Source organism: Diorhabda carinulata, chromosome 10 (assembly GCF_026250575.1).
Source record: "Diorhabda carinulata isolate Delta chromosome 10, icDioCari1.1, whole genome shotgun sequence".
In the NCBI taxonomy this organism is placed as follows: Eukaryota; Metazoa; Arthropoda; class Insecta; order Coleoptera; family Chrysomelidae; genus Diorhabda; species Diorhabda carinulata.
The window spans coordinates 12,721,964-12,744,376 of NC_079469.1; the positions used below are offsets into that span (position 1 = coordinate 12,721,964).

General features: G+C 31.2%; 1 protein-coding gene across 1 annotated transcript; it reads left to right on the top strand.

Moving 5' to 3' along the window:
- Nucleotides 1-1,455: 1,455 nt before the first annotated feature.
- Nucleotides 1,456-12,232, top strand: LOC130898736 (alpha-amylase-like). The gene is made up of 7 exons (XM_057808220.1): nucleotides 1,456-1,741; nucleotides 5,678-5,823; nucleotides 6,555-6,759; nucleotides 8,751-8,955; nucleotides 9,480-9,794; nucleotides 10,372-10,560; nucleotides 11,966-12,232. Exons 1-7 carry the CDS (start codon nucleotides 1,514-1,516, stop codon nucleotides 12,190-12,192), a joined length of 1,515 nt encoding a protein of 504 aa, XP_057664203.1. The 5' UTR covers nucleotides 1,456-1,513; the 3' UTR covers nucleotides 12,193-12,232.
- Nucleotides 12,233-22,413: the final 10,181 nt, after the last annotated feature.

Genomic DNA, 22,413 nt, shown 5'->3' on the forward strand with positions numbered 1-22,413 from the left:
ACTTTACCCAATAGAAAATTTTTCAGCAATTTTCTAAGTATTTCGTCAATTGCACAAGAAGCGACCCAGCGGTCCTCAAGTACATTTCTTCCTAGTTTACATTCTGTCTCTGAAGATGATGAGTCAGATAGTGTTGGTGTAGTGATAGTAGTAATTAGTGTATTTAGTATGAATACGACCAACCAACTGTTGCATGAATTCCAACTAAATTGCTTCCTGGACCAGATAAAGGTTGAAGCAGTTTCGCTGTAATCGTTTATTATTTTGTTTAAAGAGCAAAAATAGTGGTTCTTCTACAAACAAAACGGTAATTTTGAAAGTAGGGACCGATTGAGCATCGTACGTCTGGATCTACTTGGACACTTTGATGGAAGAAATATGTTCATGACGATGTGTTATCAATGGAGACAATGAGTTCATGGCCAGGCGGTAGTATTATTTGATGATTAGATGCAGAAGTTGATGTTATGAAGTCAATTATTTGAATTGTCAAAAGTGAAAAATTCATATTTCAGTTTGTCAATTCTGAACTACTTTTTCTCTTACAGGGAACAATTAATCAGGTTGATGTCTTTCAGTTGTAGTTTTATGTCGACGCAATAAATATTCTACGTTTTAACTCATTTTGCGACAAAAAACTCTTCAGATTTTTTCCTAGATCCATTATCTTGTCTTGTTAAATATGAATAACCAACAAATACTTGTAGTTCCGAAACTGCGAGAGAGGGAGAGAGACAAAACTGCTCTATTTTCAAAAAATTCTTACAACTTGTAGACAAAACTTTGGGAAAAGTGAAAGACAAACATAAAAATAACTGAATAAAGATAAAATTTCTATATAAAGAAGAAAATCACATAATAATAAGTAATAATTAGTATATAAGTTCGTAGCAACAATTAAACCAGTATGTAACTTTCCCGGAATTACATTCATTCAGTGCACAACCATGCTAACGTGGTAGTGAAAACAAATTCTTAAAGAACTAACAGAAACAAAGTAACAGTAATGTGGTTTATAAGGTATATCAGATATTAAGCCTTGTCCAAAAGGAGAAACAACTCCATATTTTGGACCAGATCTCTAGTGAAGCCTCAAGAGATGTTACATCAATAACGAATTTATAGGATTTGTTTTCATGTTCAAGAAAAGAAAATAGTCGGAAGGGATCAGATCAGGTGAAACTAATAGATGTAATAAAACTCTTTTATTCTCTGTAAATCAAAGTTATTTTTTTTTCGTTACTGATTTTATAACTATCATTGTCAGCAGTATAACTATAGATAAATTGCCAGCTTTGTTTATATCGTAGGAAAGGTCGGTGAAACTTCACATTATTTCCATAATTTCTAGAATGTTTTATAAGGACTACTTTGTGTATAAGACACTATTTTAACCTTGCAAAACAGCTTTAAACCTGATTCCATACCTACATATAAAAATAATAAAGAAACGTGTTGAAATTGAAGTCAATATTTTATTCGACTTGTCGCTATGCATATATTTCAAAACTAGATGATAAAATTATTTATTGGTGATTCCATATTGGTAGTTTTGATCATGACGTTGAACGTGTATGTTGTGTTTATACAAATTATATCAATTAATTATGCTCTGGGACAATTCGATCCTCATTTTACTGGAAATAAAAATGTAATTGTGAATTTGTTTGAGTGGAAGTGGTCTGATATTGCCAAAGAATGCGAAAACTTTCTTCAATATAATGGATATGGAGCAGTACAGGTATAAAGTGTATTTATTCCAAGTTAACTGCTTATTTATCATATTATCCAAGGAAAACCGTTATCATCCTTTTATTTCAATATATAAAAGAATATGCTCTGACTATAATCATGAATTTGGATGATACATTTGTTTTACAACGTAACCTACTAAACAAAAACAAATACACTAACACGCGTTTCGATAACCAAGTTGTCGTCTTCAGAGACTGACGGTGATTTGATACTCATTAACCGGATCTATCTATATACATTGAATTTCTAACAGCCCACCAAACTAGAGAGTGGCTCAAGCATGAATTATTAAACATTTTTCAATGAGGTGAAGAATACATAAATGCAAGATGGGGAAATTCTAATTTACTAGCGGGCTGATCTTGCTGACCTAGCAGTCTCTTAAAAAGAATAATTTGGGAGATGACAGAATATCTAAGTAATGGTAATCTGTGGCTCCACGGCAGTGGAACTAAGTGGAGCAAAAAAAGTATCACGGCCGTACCATTTTCTCGAAGCAGTTCAGGCTATTTTCGACCCCCTATAACTTCGTAGAAGCCTATACTTCTAGTTACCAAGCAAGAATGGTATATTTCAAATTTCATGCAATTTGAACCATTAGAAGTTTAATGCACTTCTAGTAGACAGAGAAGATTCAAATTTTGAATACAATTAGTGTCTGGACAGTCTAGATAAATCACGGAAAAACTAGAATATTTCAATCCAATTATTACATATACTCAGTCCACTTTTCTAGATACACCAACTGCATAAATAACTTTGTTATCCCATATGATATGATATATAAAGAAATTAAATAAATGTTAATGGTTGTATCGGTAAAGTGCAAAAAGTAATGGTTGATCAGGAAAATACAAAAATAATTAGGAAAATATATATTACAGCTTGGTCGGGCCTAAACTAAATTTGAAACTATTAATAGAGCTTATGCGAACAGTTTCTCATATATATAGCTACTACTATGTACAAAAGTCAGGGCCAAAGTATCAATAATGCGTTGATGGATATCGGTCCTGCAGCAGCGTACGTGGCACTTTCGAAAGTTACAAGTATGGGTGGGACTAAGAAGGATTTACCGTCTGGACTTGTCAAAAATTATAACATCGAAGCCTCCGAGAAAAACTCATAGAGACAGGGAGTGAGCTTTGAGAAAAACTGTAGTTGAAGCTGAAGAAATAGTACTGGAAAAGAAAAAGAGGAAGACGACTTACAAAAATTAGTAAAGCTCATAAGACAGATGGCTTTGAGAAAATTCGTTGTTGGTAATTAAGAAGTAGAGAGTACTGGAAAGTAGAAAAAGAAGGTATACCTACAAAAAGAAATGATTTGCCATCAAAAAAGAACGACTTGCAACTCAGTTCTTATACCGTAAAAAATTGTGAGATCGATGTAATACTAAGTCGTTTGATTTTTTCTGTCCCTACTTAAGGGACCTTATGTCTTAAGTTATCACATAATTATCTAACTTAACATCTTTTAGCAAACAAATTTATATTCAAAGTCTTTTATGTTCAAATAAAATAGATTGACTTTGCCATTGCACTAAAAATCTTATTTATGTATGACTTGTGAGTTTCCTATGTTTTCATACGATGTCCAAGTCAATCTATTTTATTTAAACATAAAAGACTTTGAATATTAATGTGGTCACCATAAGATGTTGTTAGATTAGCTAATTACGTAATAACTTAAGTCAGAAGGCTCTAGAGGGAATTAATAAATCAACTTGACTTGATATTACATGGATCTCACAACTTTTTATGGTAGAACTGAGTTGCGAGACTTGTTTTATTACAAGTTTTGTTTTTGATGGTATATGTAGGGACCAAAATTATTTCCAATATAAAAATGAATCTTATATAGAGGAACAGCTATGAGCAACTGCTTATTATTGTTTACGGCCGAACAATTTCTGAATTATTTTGAGAAACAAATCAGTAAAAACTTTTGACATTGTAGATTATGGTAATCTTAATTTACAAATATAAATTTACAAATAGCAAATTGAGAATTATCGAAATAAGTTAAGCCAGCAACAAGAAAAGAAGACTTGCTTATGAATAACGTAGGGAATTATTTACCAAAGGAAGTTACATCAAGATGATGTGCTTGTTGTTCTGCTAAAGGCGTAAGAAAAAAAGTCTGGCGAGCGTCGTATGTAATTTTTGTATATATTTATTTATATATTTATACAAATTTCTTTAATTTCTTATTTCTTAGACGTTTTGATATAGTAATGCTTCTGAATGTTCTTAATTTTAGGTCCGTCTTGTTTTAAAATTATTTTTTTTTTAATAAATTTTGAAAGATTGATAAAAAAATTGAAGTTTCGACTTAACTTCAGTCTTTATCAAAATATGATATTGACACTGACAATTTGTGTATTTATATTAATCAATAAATCGTCTACATATTGAGATCAAATTAGAAATTTGTTCTAATAAGTCAAATTATTTTATTTATTTATTATAATTTTTCCTTAGTCTTTACATCTCAAATATGTAGAAGTAATTAATCAATCAAATTATTTGTAGTTTTATTAGAATTTACAAAATAGAGCTATAAATTTCACTCAAGTTATATAAGTCTTCTTTATCGTTTAAAGCTTTTTATTTCTTATGAACCATGAAATAACAGTAAAACATAAATTCAATTATAAATATTCAATAATTCTTGTTGATACGGAATATAATATAAGAAAAAGAATTTACAGAAATGGTTCACATTCATAAGAACGAAAAAACTATAAATGATAAAAAAGACCTAAATAATTTAAGTAAAATTCATAGTTCTATTTTGTGAAATCTAATAAAATTAAAAATAATTTGATTGATTAAATACTTCTACATATTTGAGATGAAGCCTGAGGAAAAATGAAATTTTCTAATTAGATCAAAGTTCCATTTTTTTTCCATTTTCATTTTATTCCTATTTTGATGTTCATGATGTAGATAATATATTGATTAATATGAATACTCAAATTGTGTCAATATCATATTTTTATAAAGACTGAAGTTAAGTCGAAACGTCAATTTTTTATCCATCTTTCGAAAATTATTAAAAAAACTAATTTTGAAACAGAAAAGACCTAAAATCAAGAACATTTAGGAGCATTAACATATTTATATATTTATTTTGATAAATTATACTTCAACAACTAAAATATATTAGATGTGGTTGATTTTTCAGCCACTTTTGTTTTTGGTTTATAGTCCGTGGTCGATTAATCATCCACCATTTATTTTCTTAAATTTCTTAAACTAGTATATGAAAAAATAAGAAATTCCAATTCCAAACCATATGCATTACCCAGATAGTATTTATTTTGAAAGAAAAACATTAAATAATAAAATCAGTCTATGAAGAACTAAGTAGAGCGTTCATATATGCTCTCTATTTTTGATGAGATCTCAATTTTTATTATATTCACGCATCAGTTTTTGTTTCGGTCTTAGTATTTTGCCTAGTTCAGTTTTTCATCAAAAACTATTCCAAAAAACTTAATCTTTCGTTATCTACGCTAGTAGATTTTCAATTGAAACGATATAAACATAAGTCCAGTATGTATATTATTGGAATATTCATTATTATGATTGTTTAGAATGTCCTGAAAACCCAAAACTTTCGATAAGTCGACGTAAACATTTCTATATCTTCTGAGAATAATTATTTGCGAACACAATTTTCTTTTATTATTATGCTCATTGGAGATGACAGTTTACTAATAAATTATTCGATTAACTAGCTTCCCGTTTTTCAGAAAGTAGATATTAGGAGCAATAACTCCAATTATTTGTGTTAATAATAACCTGTGACTCAAATTTTATATTCTATATTATTAAAACAGTTCATGTTAAGATACGTATATGGAAGGAATAGTTACAGCTATTAAAAATGAAAACAAATATGTTTTTCTTTTCAGACCTCACCTCCTAACGAAAATTTGATCCTACCCAACAGACCTTGGTACGAAAGATATCAGCCGGTCAGTTATATTTTGAAAACTAGATCAGGTAATGAAGACGATTTCAAAGATATGACAAAGCGATGTAATGCAGTAGGAGTAAGGTGATTTTTTATTATCAACTTTTTCCAGTTCCAAAATTTATGATCCAAGATAAAAAAATTGGTTACATAATGAATAATTTCTAGCTTAGGTTAGGTTGAATTTGAATGAAGTGTAAATTTGACTATAAATTCATTTAAAGCTGTATATTTGAGCTGGTTAACATTTCATGATAGAATCAGCGTCTTTTAGTATTACGGTGGTTGCCGTAGTGTAATAGAATGATGTCTGTCATGACATTACGTCTCTCAATAAGTTGTGTGACTGTCACACAGATGGGGCTGCCATTGCCAAAGACCACGGAATCGAATCACTCCTTACCAATGAACGAATAACCCCCCTATCCCCTATATTATGAGCGATTTCTTATTGGGAACGTGGCAACGAAACATTAAAGTGGACCAACTTTAATATATACATAACTATTCGAAAATCTCGGAAAATATATCAAAGTTAGTCCACTTTGGTGTTTCGTTGTCACGTTCTCAATAAGAAACCGCTTATATATATATTTAAATATATATTATGTATTATATATATTGCCGAATGTTCTTTTTTGCTACACCGCTTCGTGGGGGCAATATCTTGCTCTGATGATTCTTTCATACTCTTAGATTTATCATTGTTCATTGTGTCACATTCAATATTCTCTTCCTGTCTATTTCGCTGATATATATAAATATATTGTAATTCAAGATTTATGAATTTGTTTTATTGAGTTTTTGAAATCTAGGATATACGCTGACGCAGTTATCAATCACATGGCGGCAGCTGATGGTGTCGGAACAGCAGGAAGTATTTCCAGTTCCAAAGCTGGACATTTCACTGCAGTGCCTTATGGGCCCGGAGATTTTCATGAAAGATGCGGGATTAACAATTATCAAGATCGAGAAAATGTTAGAAACTGTGAGCTAAATGAGCTTAGGGATCTTAATCACGTAAGATTAAAAACTTTTGACGAAATATTAGATATTAGCTTGGCAATAAAAAACATATTCAACTGGAGTGAACCCGCTATCACTAGTTATTGCTTTTCTTTGATACAATCCATCTATTCCTCACTATCACCAGAAACCTATACTAACTAGCGTGATTTCTTGATTCAGTTTTTAACGTTTGTTTGATTAGGGATCCGATGAAGGAAAATAGTTGTTTACATAATTGTTCTAGATGAACAGATTTGGTACTATAGATGAGTTCTAATTATTATTTTTGATATAGATATGTCATGATAGTTTTTTATACAGAGCTAAGCTTCTCTGAAATAATGAATAAGGGGGAAAATTACACCCCCTTATCTCATGCTCCAATATAAAGTCAGCATACAGAAAACGACGTAGTTGGATTTTCTTGAAAACTATAATTGGGTTAACCCGATCATTAATTAAATGTAATCTGGATAACGTTCACAGTTAACAAATTACCCAGACTTGCGGATTTTGTACTTTTTTTACATAAAAATAACTTATTGGTGTTGGAACTTAATTTCAAATCTGCTAAAGTTTTCGATTATTATTATTTATTACCTATTATTAATTATTCGAGGGTTTGGTCGAAAACTTCTCAGACAATCCTCTAACAATTAAATATACGTCTAACACACGGAACCAAAGTTTTAAAAATCAGGGTTTTGTAGGTCAAGTTGTAAAGTTCATTGTCTCTTCGTTGCCGGTACTCATAGTTTCTGATCTTTCTTATAGTTTCAAATTATAGTGATTGTTTTGTACACGTTTATCTGTATTTGTTTAGTCATTTTGCCATTATATTTTATTCCGATTTGTTTTTTTTTCTGTTCAATCGCCCAGGCATTTTTGGTTGGTCAAGACGATATCTCTTACAGAACTTGCTCTTAGGTACGCTAGTATTTTTTTATTAGTTTTTAGATGAGATTGAATCTCATTATTATCAACTGATACCTGTTGTTTTATATTTCTCATATAGTTATAGTAATTTCAATATTATACATCTATATTTTTATATTATCTCGTAGATTAACAGATTCAATGCAATCATCATTATTATTGGTACTTTTGAATTTTTTTACCGAACAATGCTTTACTTTTATTCTCCCAATGGGGATGGGAGCCATTGGGGATGTTAATACCGACAAAAAGGTCGATTTACATCACGTTCTTCAATATTTGTCGAAGCATTAGCCAGGAAAGTAGTTTTTTCTCCTTTGAAGAATGGCGGAATACATTTTCGAAATTATTTCAGAAGTGAATAGTAGAAATCCTTTATTTTGATACATTTTGCACACCTCATTTACCATAGAAATCTATATTATCGGCGACTACGCTAAATTTCTACCTGACCAAAAGTTCGCAGTTGGAATTGAGGATGGCGCCACTTAGCGTTCGCTGGGAAATGTTCAACTACATGTACCAAATGCGACGCTCTTTGGACGTTGTCTTCAGTTTGGGTCTCAAGCCCGAACGAGGGGTGTTAAACTTCTCTGATGAGACGTAATAATGTCCGAACTAGTCAGTAGTTACACCCTCTCCTTGCAACTGCGAGCCATTGGGGATGTTAATATCGACAAAAAGGTGGGTTTACATAACTCTCTTCAAAGGGGTTGTAATTCAATATTCGTGGAGGCATTAGCCAGGAAAGTAGTTGTTTTCCCCCTTAAAGAACGGCGGAATACATTTTCGAAGAAATATTAGAACACGTTACCAGCGAATATACAGATTAATTTCAAAACGAATGTACTACAATTTACTTAAAGTTGTACTTTTGGTAGACGTTGTAGATAAAGAGTTTGCATGGAAATCTAGACGAAGGTTTCATCGAACTTTTCAAATAGAGTATGACGTCGACAATAAATTGGTTTCTTTTAAAACTTGAAAGTCACATAACACAAAAATGATGGGAGCTCAACAATTACAAATATTTAAAAATATTTTTTGATATTTTTTTATTATTTAAGGCCAAAAAGTACGTCAGGGAGAAAATATGTGATTATCTCAATAATTTAGTTGATAATGGAGTAGCAGGATTTAGAATTGATGCCGCCAAACATATGTGGCCTGAAGATCTCTATCAAATTATTCAATGTGTGAAGAATCTTAGTACAGCGCACGGCTTCAAACCTAATGAACGCCCTTTTGTGTATCAGGAAGTTATTGACTTGGGTAATTATGTTCTTTGTATAAAGTTTCAATATAATTTCACCCTATATATCTTAAATGGTATATTCCTGACGGTGAGTCAATTGGTAGAATTCAAATTAAGAAAATGTTCTTCGTAATCTATGAATGGAGATGCGTCGGTTACCAATACGTACAGAATGGATACTTAAAAGAACTAAACACTTCAGAAAGACCTTCCGGTTATTTAATTTCAGCCACAACTAATTTTTTGTTCATTTTTCTTCTTACTTTTATGGATTTGATAGGAGTTTTTCCGTATCTTATTCTGTTCACGTTCTCGTTGGATAACTGGAATAGTCCTTCCTGGCGTGATTCAACAGCTGGATTTGGTGATGAATAGGTGCATATTTACCTATTCAAATCTTCTACCGGTGTTAACTATGTCTTGTGGAACTGACCAAGATATAAGATTTACTAAAACTTATATTGCGTATCAGAATAATCTTTATCAATATCTCCTTGACCTAATATTAGTTGTTGATTATTGATATATTTTTTTCATCTAGGAGGTGAATCATCTAAAGCAACAGATTATACACACATTGGAGCTATATTAGAATTCAAATATTGCTCAAAATTATCAAACATATTCAAGGGAAATGATAAATTGACTTATTTATCTGGATGGGGAGTCCCTTGGGGCTTTTTGGACAAAGGTATCGCCGTTGTATTTGTAGATAATCATGATAAGCAGAGAGAAGAGGGTCACTTAACATATAAAAATAGTAAAAAGTACAAGATGGCTAACGCGTTTATGTTAGCTCATCCGTATGGGATTCCTAAAGTGATGTCTAGCTACGCTTTCGATAATAGTTTTCAAGGTAAGCATGCCAACTTATATTCCATACATGAAATCCTATTATAAGATACTTTGATAATTCTGAAGCATTACCTTAACCCAGATGTGTCAATTTATGAGTTTTTCTCATAAGATGGTATTGAAAATATTCGTTACCAAGAACTTTTCTAAAAACTTTCATTGCTTCCATGAAGGAAAACTTTTCAATGTGAAATTTATTATACTTGGCGTTGAAAGTACCTAAGTATTTTACTGGTCTGGAAAAAACCGATAAAGATAAAACATATGAGGTAAGAATGGTTCTAAGTGTGTAGAAACATCGCAGAGAAAAATTGGGTCTGCAATTATCATGTAAGTAGAAAGTTATTACTTGGAGTAGTAGAACCAGCCCACAAACAATGAGAGACAACCTCTTCAGAATTCGAGGTTTTGCAGATGTATATTAGAACAATGAAAACATACCTTACAGTGGCTGTAGAAGCAATTCTTCCTATGTCTTTGATTGTAGTGCTGAAAAGTGAATCACAGCAAATAAAACACTGACTAGAGAGAGCTTCAGGAATGTAAACATACTTATGTTTGATAATGAATTCTTCTAGGCCCACCCAAAGACATTAACCACAATTTGCTATCTCCAATTACTGCTAAGAATACTTGTGGAAATGGATATATTTGTGAACATCGTTGGAGACAGGTTTATAATATGGTTAAATTTAAAAATCTAGTCGGCGACTCTCCAATAACAAATTGGTGGTCGAATGGCGATCAACAAATAGCTTTCTCTAGAGGTAAGTGTCATTGACTCTAAAATTGAGTATGTAGAAAACTTTATTATTATTGTTTTTTTCGAAGAAAAGTTGTTTCTCAGTTATGCATTATGTAAAAAGTGAAATTCATTTCCATTTTTCCAGTCGTATATGGAGTATTCTAAAAAATATGTTGAAATGTGATGGTTCGTCGTCATAATATCAATAACATTTCGTCCTGATTTCTTCTAAAATACATAAAAATCTTCTTCATCATTAGAAGATACTAAGTACTGTACTACATGTTTACCTGTTTCGCAGATTACATTCAGGAGTGGCTACTGTGGCGATTGCGCGGCTCAGAACGTTAACACTTAGTTTGACTGGTAATGTTAGTGCAAGTATTATATTCTTCCTTAGTGAATGGATATAAAGAAGATTCCACTTTAATATCAATAAGAGTACTAAATATCAAAATCATTGCTGCAAAACTGCTCCACCGTGTTTTGCAATATTTATCTACCTAGAGTTCTCTGTCAATTCATACCGATAACATTTTTAGTAGGTCATTCCTTTTAGAAGATGTCAGTCTATAATATTCAAAAATACGCTACAGTCTCTAAGTCAGCGCCATAAGAAATATTTCATTCCAGTTTATCTTAAATTGAAACTAGTTTTTTATCAAACACACAATGGAACATCTATTTCAGGTAATTATTGTACTGAGTCACTCTCGATATTGTTGTCAGAGCCTCTTTTTGTGGGTATTTTTCTACTTGTTGAAGAACGTCTCAAGTCTCTAGTTGTCGTCTACGCGGTAAGCACCGTTAGTGATACCAAACTGACCACTTTTTTGTGACTGTCACCCCATCTGCCATTGCTTGGAAAATATCTCGTTAAAAGTACACGTCTTTTGGTATTGTGTCACTTGGATTATTTCCTTTAGGTATGAAAAGAAACTTTACTACCTTCCATTTCCCAATTTTAGGCTTCGTTCGAAAATTTCCTCAATATCATTTATTATAAGTTTACGGATTTTCGAAGCAAAAATATAGTATATAATATGTATCAAATAATACAATTTAACATAATATGATAGATATAATGTAATATAATAAATATAATACTTAAAAAATAACACTTGGTTAATTATTATCGATTCCAAAACAAAATGTTAAGATGGTAAGTGAGGCAAATTCATATCAATTGTTTATTTAGCTTTTTGACTGATATTTTAGAATCTTCAAAAGTATTTTCCTGATGTTTAGCAAAACAGATAAAGGGGATGATATTTTCATATAGTGAATTGTTAATTTAAGAATAAAAATCGATCTGTTTCGGGTTTTCTTGACATAGTACTTAATAACGCTGAAATTGAATTTATTCCTAACTTATGGACCTCATTGCATGAGAATATATTATGTTGATGTTATATTTTTAATTATAGATAAAATTGGTTTTGTTGCATTCACCAATTGGGGAGACCTAAAAGCGAAACTACAAACAGGTCTTCGTAAGGGAAAGTATTGTGATGTAATATCGGGCGATGTTGATAATGGAAAATGTACTGGAAAAACTGTTGTAGTCGAACAAGATGGGAAAGCCGACATCAACCTATTGGCAAATGATGAAGACGGAGTACTGTGTATTCATATAAATTCTAGAATTTCTTAAAACTAATAACATTCAATAAAAATTTTTTAGATTTCTCAAATTTTTTTTAAAGAGTGGTAATAAGATAATTAAACCGAATTTGGTTATCAAATGTATTGAGTATTAAGTTCTTAAAATTATAATTTTTTTTACGTGTATTCAAGAATTTTATAATTGAAAGTGCATTTGGTGATTTATTACTGCCTCATAGTATCACACTGAATCGGTATTAGACCTTTTTCTAACTTGATACACCTTATTATTTATAACATATTATTAAAGCATGTCGTTGCTTTTGCTATCCTGGAATCGGTCATTTGAAATACAGAATAAGTCAGTATTTTAGTTAGAACTAAATACTAGTGAAATTTAAAGAAGATTTTCCATGAAAATATTTCCCCTTCATTTGGACGACTGCCGATGGATACCTGACGTATCTGCGAATAACTGGATGTAAAATTTTCCAATTGATACTACTAAAAAGGTGGCTGCTGCAAATGAAATACATGAACTTGTGGCTTTACTGCAATTGCCCTGCATACCAGTTAAAAAGATTAGCAGCATATTTTGCATTGATAAATTTCGCTGATTTTTACGTACACCCCAAAGGCATCGGAACGGAAGGGCCGAACGATTTTGTAATATGTAATATGTATGTAATATCTCTGAATCAACTAAAAACAGTAGACCAGTATTTTTCATTTAGAGGTCATTCCTTTCTCTCACGTGATAGAGATGTTGTTGTACGAAAAATCCAAACTTATGATCATTGATTTAGATTAAAAAATTAAAAGAGTAGCTCACTCCATCTACTGCTTCAAAGTATAGTGAAGGAGAGTATTGATGTTTAATAAGTTAAGTTGATAGTTGACCTTCTAAATGTCTGACCTTAGCGACCGATAATATGATAAAACATTCTATAACGCGATATGTCAAAAGGCTCGTTACAAGTGCGAAATCATAATAGTATTATTATAACTTAAATACATCGATGTTTTCAATGAAATAAAGTTTAACTATTTTTTACACCACAAAATCCACAGAAAAATTCACAAAAGTACCGTTAATTTGAGAAATAACATAAGACATCAAACCTAGAAAATCTGCTCAATATGACAACCCAACAAGAATTTCAGCTTGTGTTTTATCTTCATATTATAAAATTACTTACAATCTTATATCAAAGTTAGATTTTTTTAAATGAAATACCCTACATTTTATTGCACATTTGGAATTAGCTCCACCTCCACATTACAATAACGATTGTGATGTATTCTACTTGGTATTTGAAAAGTTATAACCACTTTTCCATAAAAATCTGAACAAAAATATTCTGTACAATATGATCAATGGAAAATTATGTCTTTCCTTAATATTTTTTGAATTTGATACAGGATGATTCAAAATATTGATTGATTTTGTTGATGATGAAGATATTAATGACAGTAGTAACTCGAAAAATACAATCAGATAATTCCTATAAACGCCTGGTTTCTCTGACCAGATCGGCCTGAAATATTTCGGTGGTATAGCACGAAAATTTAGTTAATGTTTTCGGTAAAACCCAGTATATGTGTAGTACATAGTAGCGGTTTGTATAAAAGATCGGAAAGAAGTTTCGGGAAAGTGTGCGGACAGTAGTTCGTCTCAATCAAACTAGTTTTGATTTGAATGATTTTTAAACGCATCAGTTCGCCGGAACTTCTTGAATTTGTATATATTTTAGAATTCTGTGCATTTTTATTTCTATCAGCATTATAATTATTTTATAAAACAAATGTAAAAAGATATGTTCGTCGGTAAGAAGTACCACAAATTACACTTTACTGCGCTAGAAGATGAAATATTAATTGACAAAGTTCGAACATTTTCAAAACTATCTTATTTTCCGAACATATTTCAAATAACGCAGCCTCATCATCATCATCATCTTTAATCAAAAAGCACCCAACGTAATCTTAAATACAACTAGGTAAATCGCAACGAATTGAACCTTCAGACAAACCACACACAGACGAAACTTCTGATTGAACTAAATTCGGGAACCTAGAGAGTTCTGTACGCGAATATTCACCGAAATATTTCGGCCCGAAATATCAAACAAACCAAAAGGAATAACTTTGAAAATACAAGAACTGGAAAAGAAAACCAGATGAACGATTTGACGAAAAGGTAGCCAAGAGTAAATAAGTCAGTATCTACATATTATGTAACCTTCAAAAAGAGAATCCACGAATCTACGAATCTACTACTACCAATACTGATCTATGGTTGCGAATACTGGGTATTGACCAACAAATTGAAGAAAAAATAACATGTGAACAACATGAGGAACAACAACGCGAATTAAACGTAGTAAGTGCGGTGAAAAAAATCGAACCACAGTTGAGATGGTTTAGACACTTATTGAGAATGAAGGTGGACATAACAGTTGAGGTGATATGGGAAACCGAAACACAGAAAGAGCAAAAAACCTGGAAAAAGCAAGCCAAACTTGTGACAGGGTTAAAAAGGAAGCAAAAGATACAAGTTAATGGAGAAAAAATATCACCTCTACACCTATAATAGAAGAGGTTGCGGATAAGTGAACAACTGGTTAGTTCATTGTCGAATCAACATAAATTGGACATCTTCTATTTCTAAGGCGTAGAATATCTCAATATTTCACATACTTTTTAAATGATGTATGACACGTGTCTTTTCTCACTCTCATATCAGTTTTAAAACGTATTTACAACATGCCATATATGTACCTATATATTCATATGCAAGAGATATTCCCAGAGGGTGCATTCCCAACGTCAGGAGGAGATGTAGACAGGGAATACGTGAACCGCCAATATACATATATTCTGGAAATTACGGAAAACACGGTTCACTTTTTATTTGCTCGAGAACACATGTTAGGTGTTGAATTTTACATTAGTTGATGCTTGACACTCTTTTGTTTTTTTTTTTAATTATAAAGGGTGAAGTCACAGAGTTTGAGAAAATACATTGTTTTAAATAAAAAATAAAATGCTCCTTATTATTGTCAAAAATTAATGATTCAGCTATCTCCAACAAGATTTTGATATTTGATTTCATTACTCCACTAAAAAGAAAGACCAAGCTATTTTCTCTTTATAAAAATGTGTAATATGTGGGTTGGATTTGAGACCAAAAATATTGGGAAATCTATTTACAAGAAGCACATTAAAATTACAAATAATCAATGTCTTCACTATGTCACAATTTTCCAGCCCGCTTGCTTTCTCCAAACTGAGTTTATTAAAATCGATTCAACCTGTACTTGAGATTGGATGATATAATGGTAATCGACTTGAGTTAACTTTTAGAATAAGCTGCAATCCATCTTACTTCAACTCTATAAATGACCTATACAAACGTCAATATGAATATAAAACTATAAATACTTCATGCTTGTTATTACTTGTAGTATTCTTCTATTTTAAACCTGAAATGAAGAAATTTAGAATCATTATTAGAGGTCTGTTGACTATAGTAGGAGCGTTTTCTTATTGGGAACGTGGCAATGAAACATTAAAGTAGACTAACTTTATTATATTTTCCTAACTTTACTTATGTATATTGAATCTTCAAACCTATGAATTCAAAATTTTTACAAGAATTTATACAACTTAAAGTCACCACAAATCTCAATTAATTATTTCCCAGATGATGAATACATAAGTATTCGAAAGCTCGAAAAATATATTAAAGTTAGTCCACTTTGGTGTTTCGCGTGTTGCCACGTTCCCAATAAGAAAACGCTTAGATATATTTATATATAAGTATATATATATATATAGTAGTTTTTGTGTATGAATATCGCACAAGTTCCACATGGGAGTCAGCATAAAACATAGAATAATAGTGTGAAAAATGTAAAAAAAACTTTGTACTTGTTTGGAGTCCTATATTAAACATGTGTGATTTTTCAGATCATTATACTCTTTGGTGATTTATGTTCCACACACAAACCACCTACAGACACAACAAAAAAGGAACACAGTCTCTTCTTGGTCTCAGCGGTTCTAATAATCATGTGACTGATATTGCCACAAATGTTTGAATAGTATGTACATCGATTTCCTGGTGGAGAGCAAAGCAACTATTACGTCGAATCGACGACGGTGAAGAATTTGAATTCCATCTAACATATGCAGGTTATAATTGAGAGGAGACATTCTAATTTGTTCCATGGCGCTTTGTAGTCCACAGAATTGGTTTAAACGAGTTTGACTTCTTCATTAGTTATTATTCATTTCACAATTACTCTATTTTTTTCTCATGTTTCAATTCACAATTTCCTAGAAAAAAATATTGTCTAAGAGCTAACTGCATTTTTAAATAGATAATTTAGAAATTTATTTCCACACCAAATGGATATTTAAGCAAAAAGGGGAAACCTCGCGATCTTCCATGGTCCCCGTATTTTGACGTGTGCAATCAGAATAGCGAATGGGAACAAATGTTGACTGATGTACTCGTCGACTGCAGGCAGATTGTGACATGTTTTGTGAGACAGTGATTGTTGTTTTTCTTTACAAATTGCATGCCGCACGCTTTCGTTGAGTGCTAGAGTTGAGGGTTCTGTCGTTTCTAGTTCAGGCAAATAAAAGCGGTAGAATTGTTGCGTGAAAAGTATATAAGTATTTACTTTATATACAAGGGTCCACAGAACTTTTCCACAAAATGATTTTCAATCATATAAAATTGGAATTTTATAAATTAACTATTTTGATGATGGAGAGACCAAACATTTTATTTTCACTTATTTGGTTTCTATGAAGTTGAATGACAAAGGAATATTGTTTCTGTTCGAAAAACATCACAAAATTCTACCCCATAATATCGAAATCAACAATTTTTGTTCCTCACATACACTGGAGTTGGATAAATCAAGCTTCAAAGATATCCCCTCCCCCTTTTTATGCCCTGAAATATGGAAAATACTAGTCTATGAGTTACACTCCATCAGAGGGGCTATTGCTGCAGAATAAAAAATCATAAAATAATATCTACAAAAACATGATAATTATATGATTTAAATAATATGTAACCTCACTTCCGCGGTTGGAGAATCTTCCTCAGAAAGTGTTATTTGGCTTTAGTTGAAGTATATAAATACCTGGTACTTGACTCGTAGATGGAGTCAACGGTTGATTTCAAATTGAACGCCGCCAACTTTTCAAAGAACGACTTTAAAAGTGAATAAAAAATATGGAAAAGCTGAAAACCAAACAAAATATACGTGGATAGGATCAAATCAAATCAATATTTATTACGGTGAACAATAACCAGAGTTCAAGTAACAAATAAATTTATCAAAAAAATAATCAATTCACATCAACGGCGAAACCAAAAGAGCATGACGAATAAAAGCAGTTATGAATTAAAAACAACTCTCTATATGTTGCGAAAAGACTGGGTCTTATCCATAGAAAGCCGACATGGTTGCAGCCCTCAACAGAGTTCCCAGTTGTTGGAATTGAATTTAATGAGATGGTGGTGTACTGTTTGATTCCTTCGTGTGGCTGAACTCCAGCCTAAATAAAATAAGCGAGAACACGGATGGAAATTACTAGAGAAGGAACAAGTATGTAGAACAGATTTAAATAGAAAGACCTCATAATCTAACGTATGAAAGAACTGAATTCATTTTTTTTAAACTAGTAATCTTTCCTTTTTTGTTCGTTATGTTCTTCCCCAAAGAATAGACAATTATAATTTACATGAAAAATACTAAATTGTAGCGAATAAGAATAATATCACCACAAATTTTACTGAATTTACTTTAATTCTTGTAGAGTGTACATAGGTAGAGGACGATTTAGCAACGAAATTGGCGTTTTTCTTCAGATGTAGTGGGAGGTTGATAACGAATTAATTTCTTCAAAAATTCGAATGTTTAGGAAATAAATCAGAAGTGACTACTGTGCCACAAAACGTGAACAAACGAATATTCAAAATATTTGAAGAAAAACGTAACAAGTCGAATGGCATGTTACAAATGATAATCTAAGCGGATTATCATGTCGACACAACGAAAGTTGTAGCCAAATCACGACTATTGGTTATTTTTAGAAATGTTCGAGATGGTGAGTCAATTGAACGTTTCTGGAACTAACTAAAATCTCTGTGGTGTGATATACACTTAGTGGAACAATTTTAATTGTCATTGATACTGAATTTCTACATTCTACTATAAAACTGTTTGCTTAGAATGGCAAACATGCAAGTGCTCGGGCATTAGTCGAAAAAAAAATCTTTTTAATCACTACGTACATTGCTTACCAACTAAAATTAATTGATTATGTCTAATGCTGCTTTTGCAAATCCATGCCATGTAAATTTTAATTTTGCGAAGGATCTATTCAAATATATAGTAGTACCATCACTTTTTTATCGGGAAACTTTGAAAGGTATTTCCAACTGAAATTCTGGTTATTTATTCAAGAAATAATTGCAGAGTAATATAGCTTTTAAAATTAATAACAAAAAACCATCTAGAATATACTGGAAGAGATTAAAAAATTATAGAATCTCGGCGTAACATTTTATATGATATCAGAGGCTTGAATACGTTCTTCAATGCTGAATCGAATCAAAACTTTGTTAAAAATTCAATGATTCAAGATCGTTTATCAGCTCATTCCATGTTATCGATTGAAAAAAAAGTTCATATCCGAAATAAGCAACAATAATGGTGAAGTTTATACTAAATTCGCGAAACAGAAATTGAAAAGATCTTGGTCAGTTCAATTTATATGGAATTTTGTAGAATCGCAACGAATGTTCTGTCCTGAATCATGAAGCATACCTTAGTTTAGTGAACAATCTCTGAACATAGCTATTCAAGATATTTTTCAAAAAATTGAAACATTGCAAATTTGTTTCAATGACAATAAAAGTTAAGTCGTAGGGTATAGTAATGATCTTGGTAAAGACGCGAAGTATTCTTTGGTGACTTCTATAAAATTAATACAAGACGAAAAAACTTCTAGAAGGTAAGTTTTTTGGAACACATAAATTTTTTACCTATAGCTGACACCACTCTACGTCCATTAATTCACTGTAAAAAGTTTTAATTTTATGATGCTGTATTTCAACGCGAAAGTAAATAGGCACTTTATTGCAAAGGGCTTCGTATAGGATAGGATAAGAGATTAAGAATCAGAATCAAGTATAACCTAAGAAAGTCTATGTAACTGCAAGATGGCAAAATTAGTTAAAATAGTTTTCTTATATATTTATGTATGAAAATAAAAGTTGATTAGCTAGAAACTTCAGGTACACTGACCTCTAAATTTCTAAATGAATAATTTTCTATGAAAATCCAAGAGCCCTTGAATAAAAGATAGAAGCCTATATGTAGAAAAGTTAAAATTAACGCAATTTTCTCCTTTGTCCAGCATTATGCGATAAAACTTTCATAATAAGACCATTCAGATGTAGTGAAGGACATATATAAATAAATGGATTTTAAATAATCTCTTCTCACATACCCTCGTCAACGTCTATTAGATAATACATTTGAGTCAAGAAAAATCCAAGAAAAATCGTTATTTAATTATTAATTGAAATTTTAGAGTGATTAACCATTCTTCTAATAACATACGCAGAAAAATTGTTCGCAAATCCTAACGATTGGTCCATTTTCTTATTATACATATTATACAAAAAAGTTTTTACCTTTTTACTTACCTTTAGTATTATTCTATTTTATTCCCCGAACTTACAGATGATGTAAAATCTTATAGATCGATGAGTTGGCTTTCCACATTATCCAAAATACTAGAAAATATACTAAAAACGGAACCAGAAACTATCATTAGACTATGACTTAAACATCATTTAGCTTAAAGTTCATCAAACACATTTACACAAGAAACAAACATTTGTTAACACTATTACACTAATATTGTTTCAAATAATCATTTAGTTGATTCATATGTTCATTATTTTTGTAATCAATTTGGAGTACTCATGTTATTTTTAAAAACGTCTTTTTGAAAGCAGTACTGTAAACTAGAAAAAGAACTGATAACATATTAGAATGTGCGTGATGTGGAAAGCTCCTCATATTGTCTCAATGATCCCGATCTCAAACTTAACTTTAAAAAAAAATTTCCAGGTGCTCAAACAATTTAATGTAAGTAGATATAGAATTCAGTAGTTTATGTTTATTTGTTCACAGTTTAGACAAAAATATCCTAATAATTTTTGTCAGGACGTACATATTGATTAAATACTACGGCTACGGCTATTAATAAAGATTATTACACCCTGTTAAATGTTTCCGACAAAGTCTGGCAAACTGAACTTTTCTGTAAGATTGAAATCTTCAATGCCCAAACTTCTTCCTTTTCCTGTAGTCCTGTTCACAATATACACGTCAGACTTGCCTTTTTACTCAACAGTATTCCATTCCAAATTACATAAGTATCTCTAAAATATCTGAAGAAAAACTTTGGCATCTCACTAACTTAGTAAAAAGTAGAAGCAGAAAATCTTTTTCTGTAGATTCGTGTCATTATCATGATCAGACCTACAGATATCGTATAATATATTTTGATTCGAAAAACTAAAAATAATAACGCTTGAAAAACAGACTGAACTAAAATTTGGGAAATATTTCTTTACACAACGTAAAATTATTTCAAAATAAATTCTCATATCAATAATTACCCCAATTTGAGGCGTTAAAAGATATTCTCTAGTTTTCAGCTTTGCTTTCTTTGTTTTGATAGTTTTTGAAACTCTAGCTTTCGAATACTTTTTTCATTCTTCCTGTTTTTCGGTCAAATTAGTCTCAGACTCTGCTCATAGCTGTCCGTTCAATATGAGTTGGAGTTTTCACTTCCATTATTGCTACAGGTAATATATAATTATCGATTGAACAATAAAAAGTAGAAGAAATGAAAATACTATACCGAAGGCCGCCCAAGAGACACGTGGAGTATCAGAAATAACTAACAAAGACGTGAACAGGACAAAAGGGTATACGGTAGAAAAAAGAAAGTTAATGATAAATGATAATGATAAAAAATATAATGAAATACTTGAATACATAATATAAAGAAGGTTATGAGAACTATGAATCAATCACTCAACTAAGAAAAGTAATTTCGATAACAAAATGACAGAGAACTATGGACGAAATTGAAATTTATTCTAAGAAACACTGAAACGGAGAAAGAAGGAATATGAAAGACAAGGAAGCAATTATAAATGGTAATGATAAGATGGAGAAACCACTTAATATTCACAATTAGACATTTAAGGTAGTAATTCAATTAATATCAATAGATTTGAAGAAGTTGAGTCACAGGGGAATAATACCTTTTTCTGGACAAGAAAATTTCCTGATAAATGTTTAGTACCATATTATAGATAGTCTGAGTGTGCAATTGGCCGAGCGTAGAGGTCCGTCTGAAAAGCTTTACGAAAATTTCTATTTTTTCGATAATTCATTTGAAGTAGATGAAAACCAATTGAAAAATATTGCCAATAACTTAGTCGACAAGAACCCTCCCGATTTAGAAGAGACATGAGAAATGAATGTGTTCATTTACATTCGCTCAAAAATTCATCAATTCTTCAGCAAATACGGAAGCATAAAAAATATGCAATGTATTATTCACGTAGTCTTCGAGATTTTTACCCAAATTTTGATATTGCTTTACGTATTTTTCTGAGTATTCCAGCCACAAATTGTTCGGAGGAAAGATCTTTTTCTACTTTGAAAATAGTGAAAACCTATACACTTGAAACTATGGGTCAAGATAAACTTAATGTTCTTATATTTCTGCACAACTAGTCCAGGAAATTGATATTTCTGCGCAGACCAAAGCCAGGAAAAAGATATTATAAATTTGATTATTATCACTATTAAAAATATAGGTACTTATTCATTTTTCTGAACTTAATTACTTATGTAACTCTAATATTTATCAGTTATAATTAAAAATTATTTTTTAGAGAAATACATTTTTTCAAATTTTGGATAGAATTAATGATAAACGCGAAGCTGGGGCGGCATCAAGTCTAAATCTGTCACTTATTACAAAACCGTGATTTAAACAATGGCAATGATAATAACAACGTACAAAAATAATAAAATTGTGATATAAGTAAATAATAGAGAATTGAGGAAATTATCAAGAAAACCATATACTGCGCTTTTGTAAACTATTTATTTTGTAGTACTTCTAAAATTGTTCTGATGGATACTTT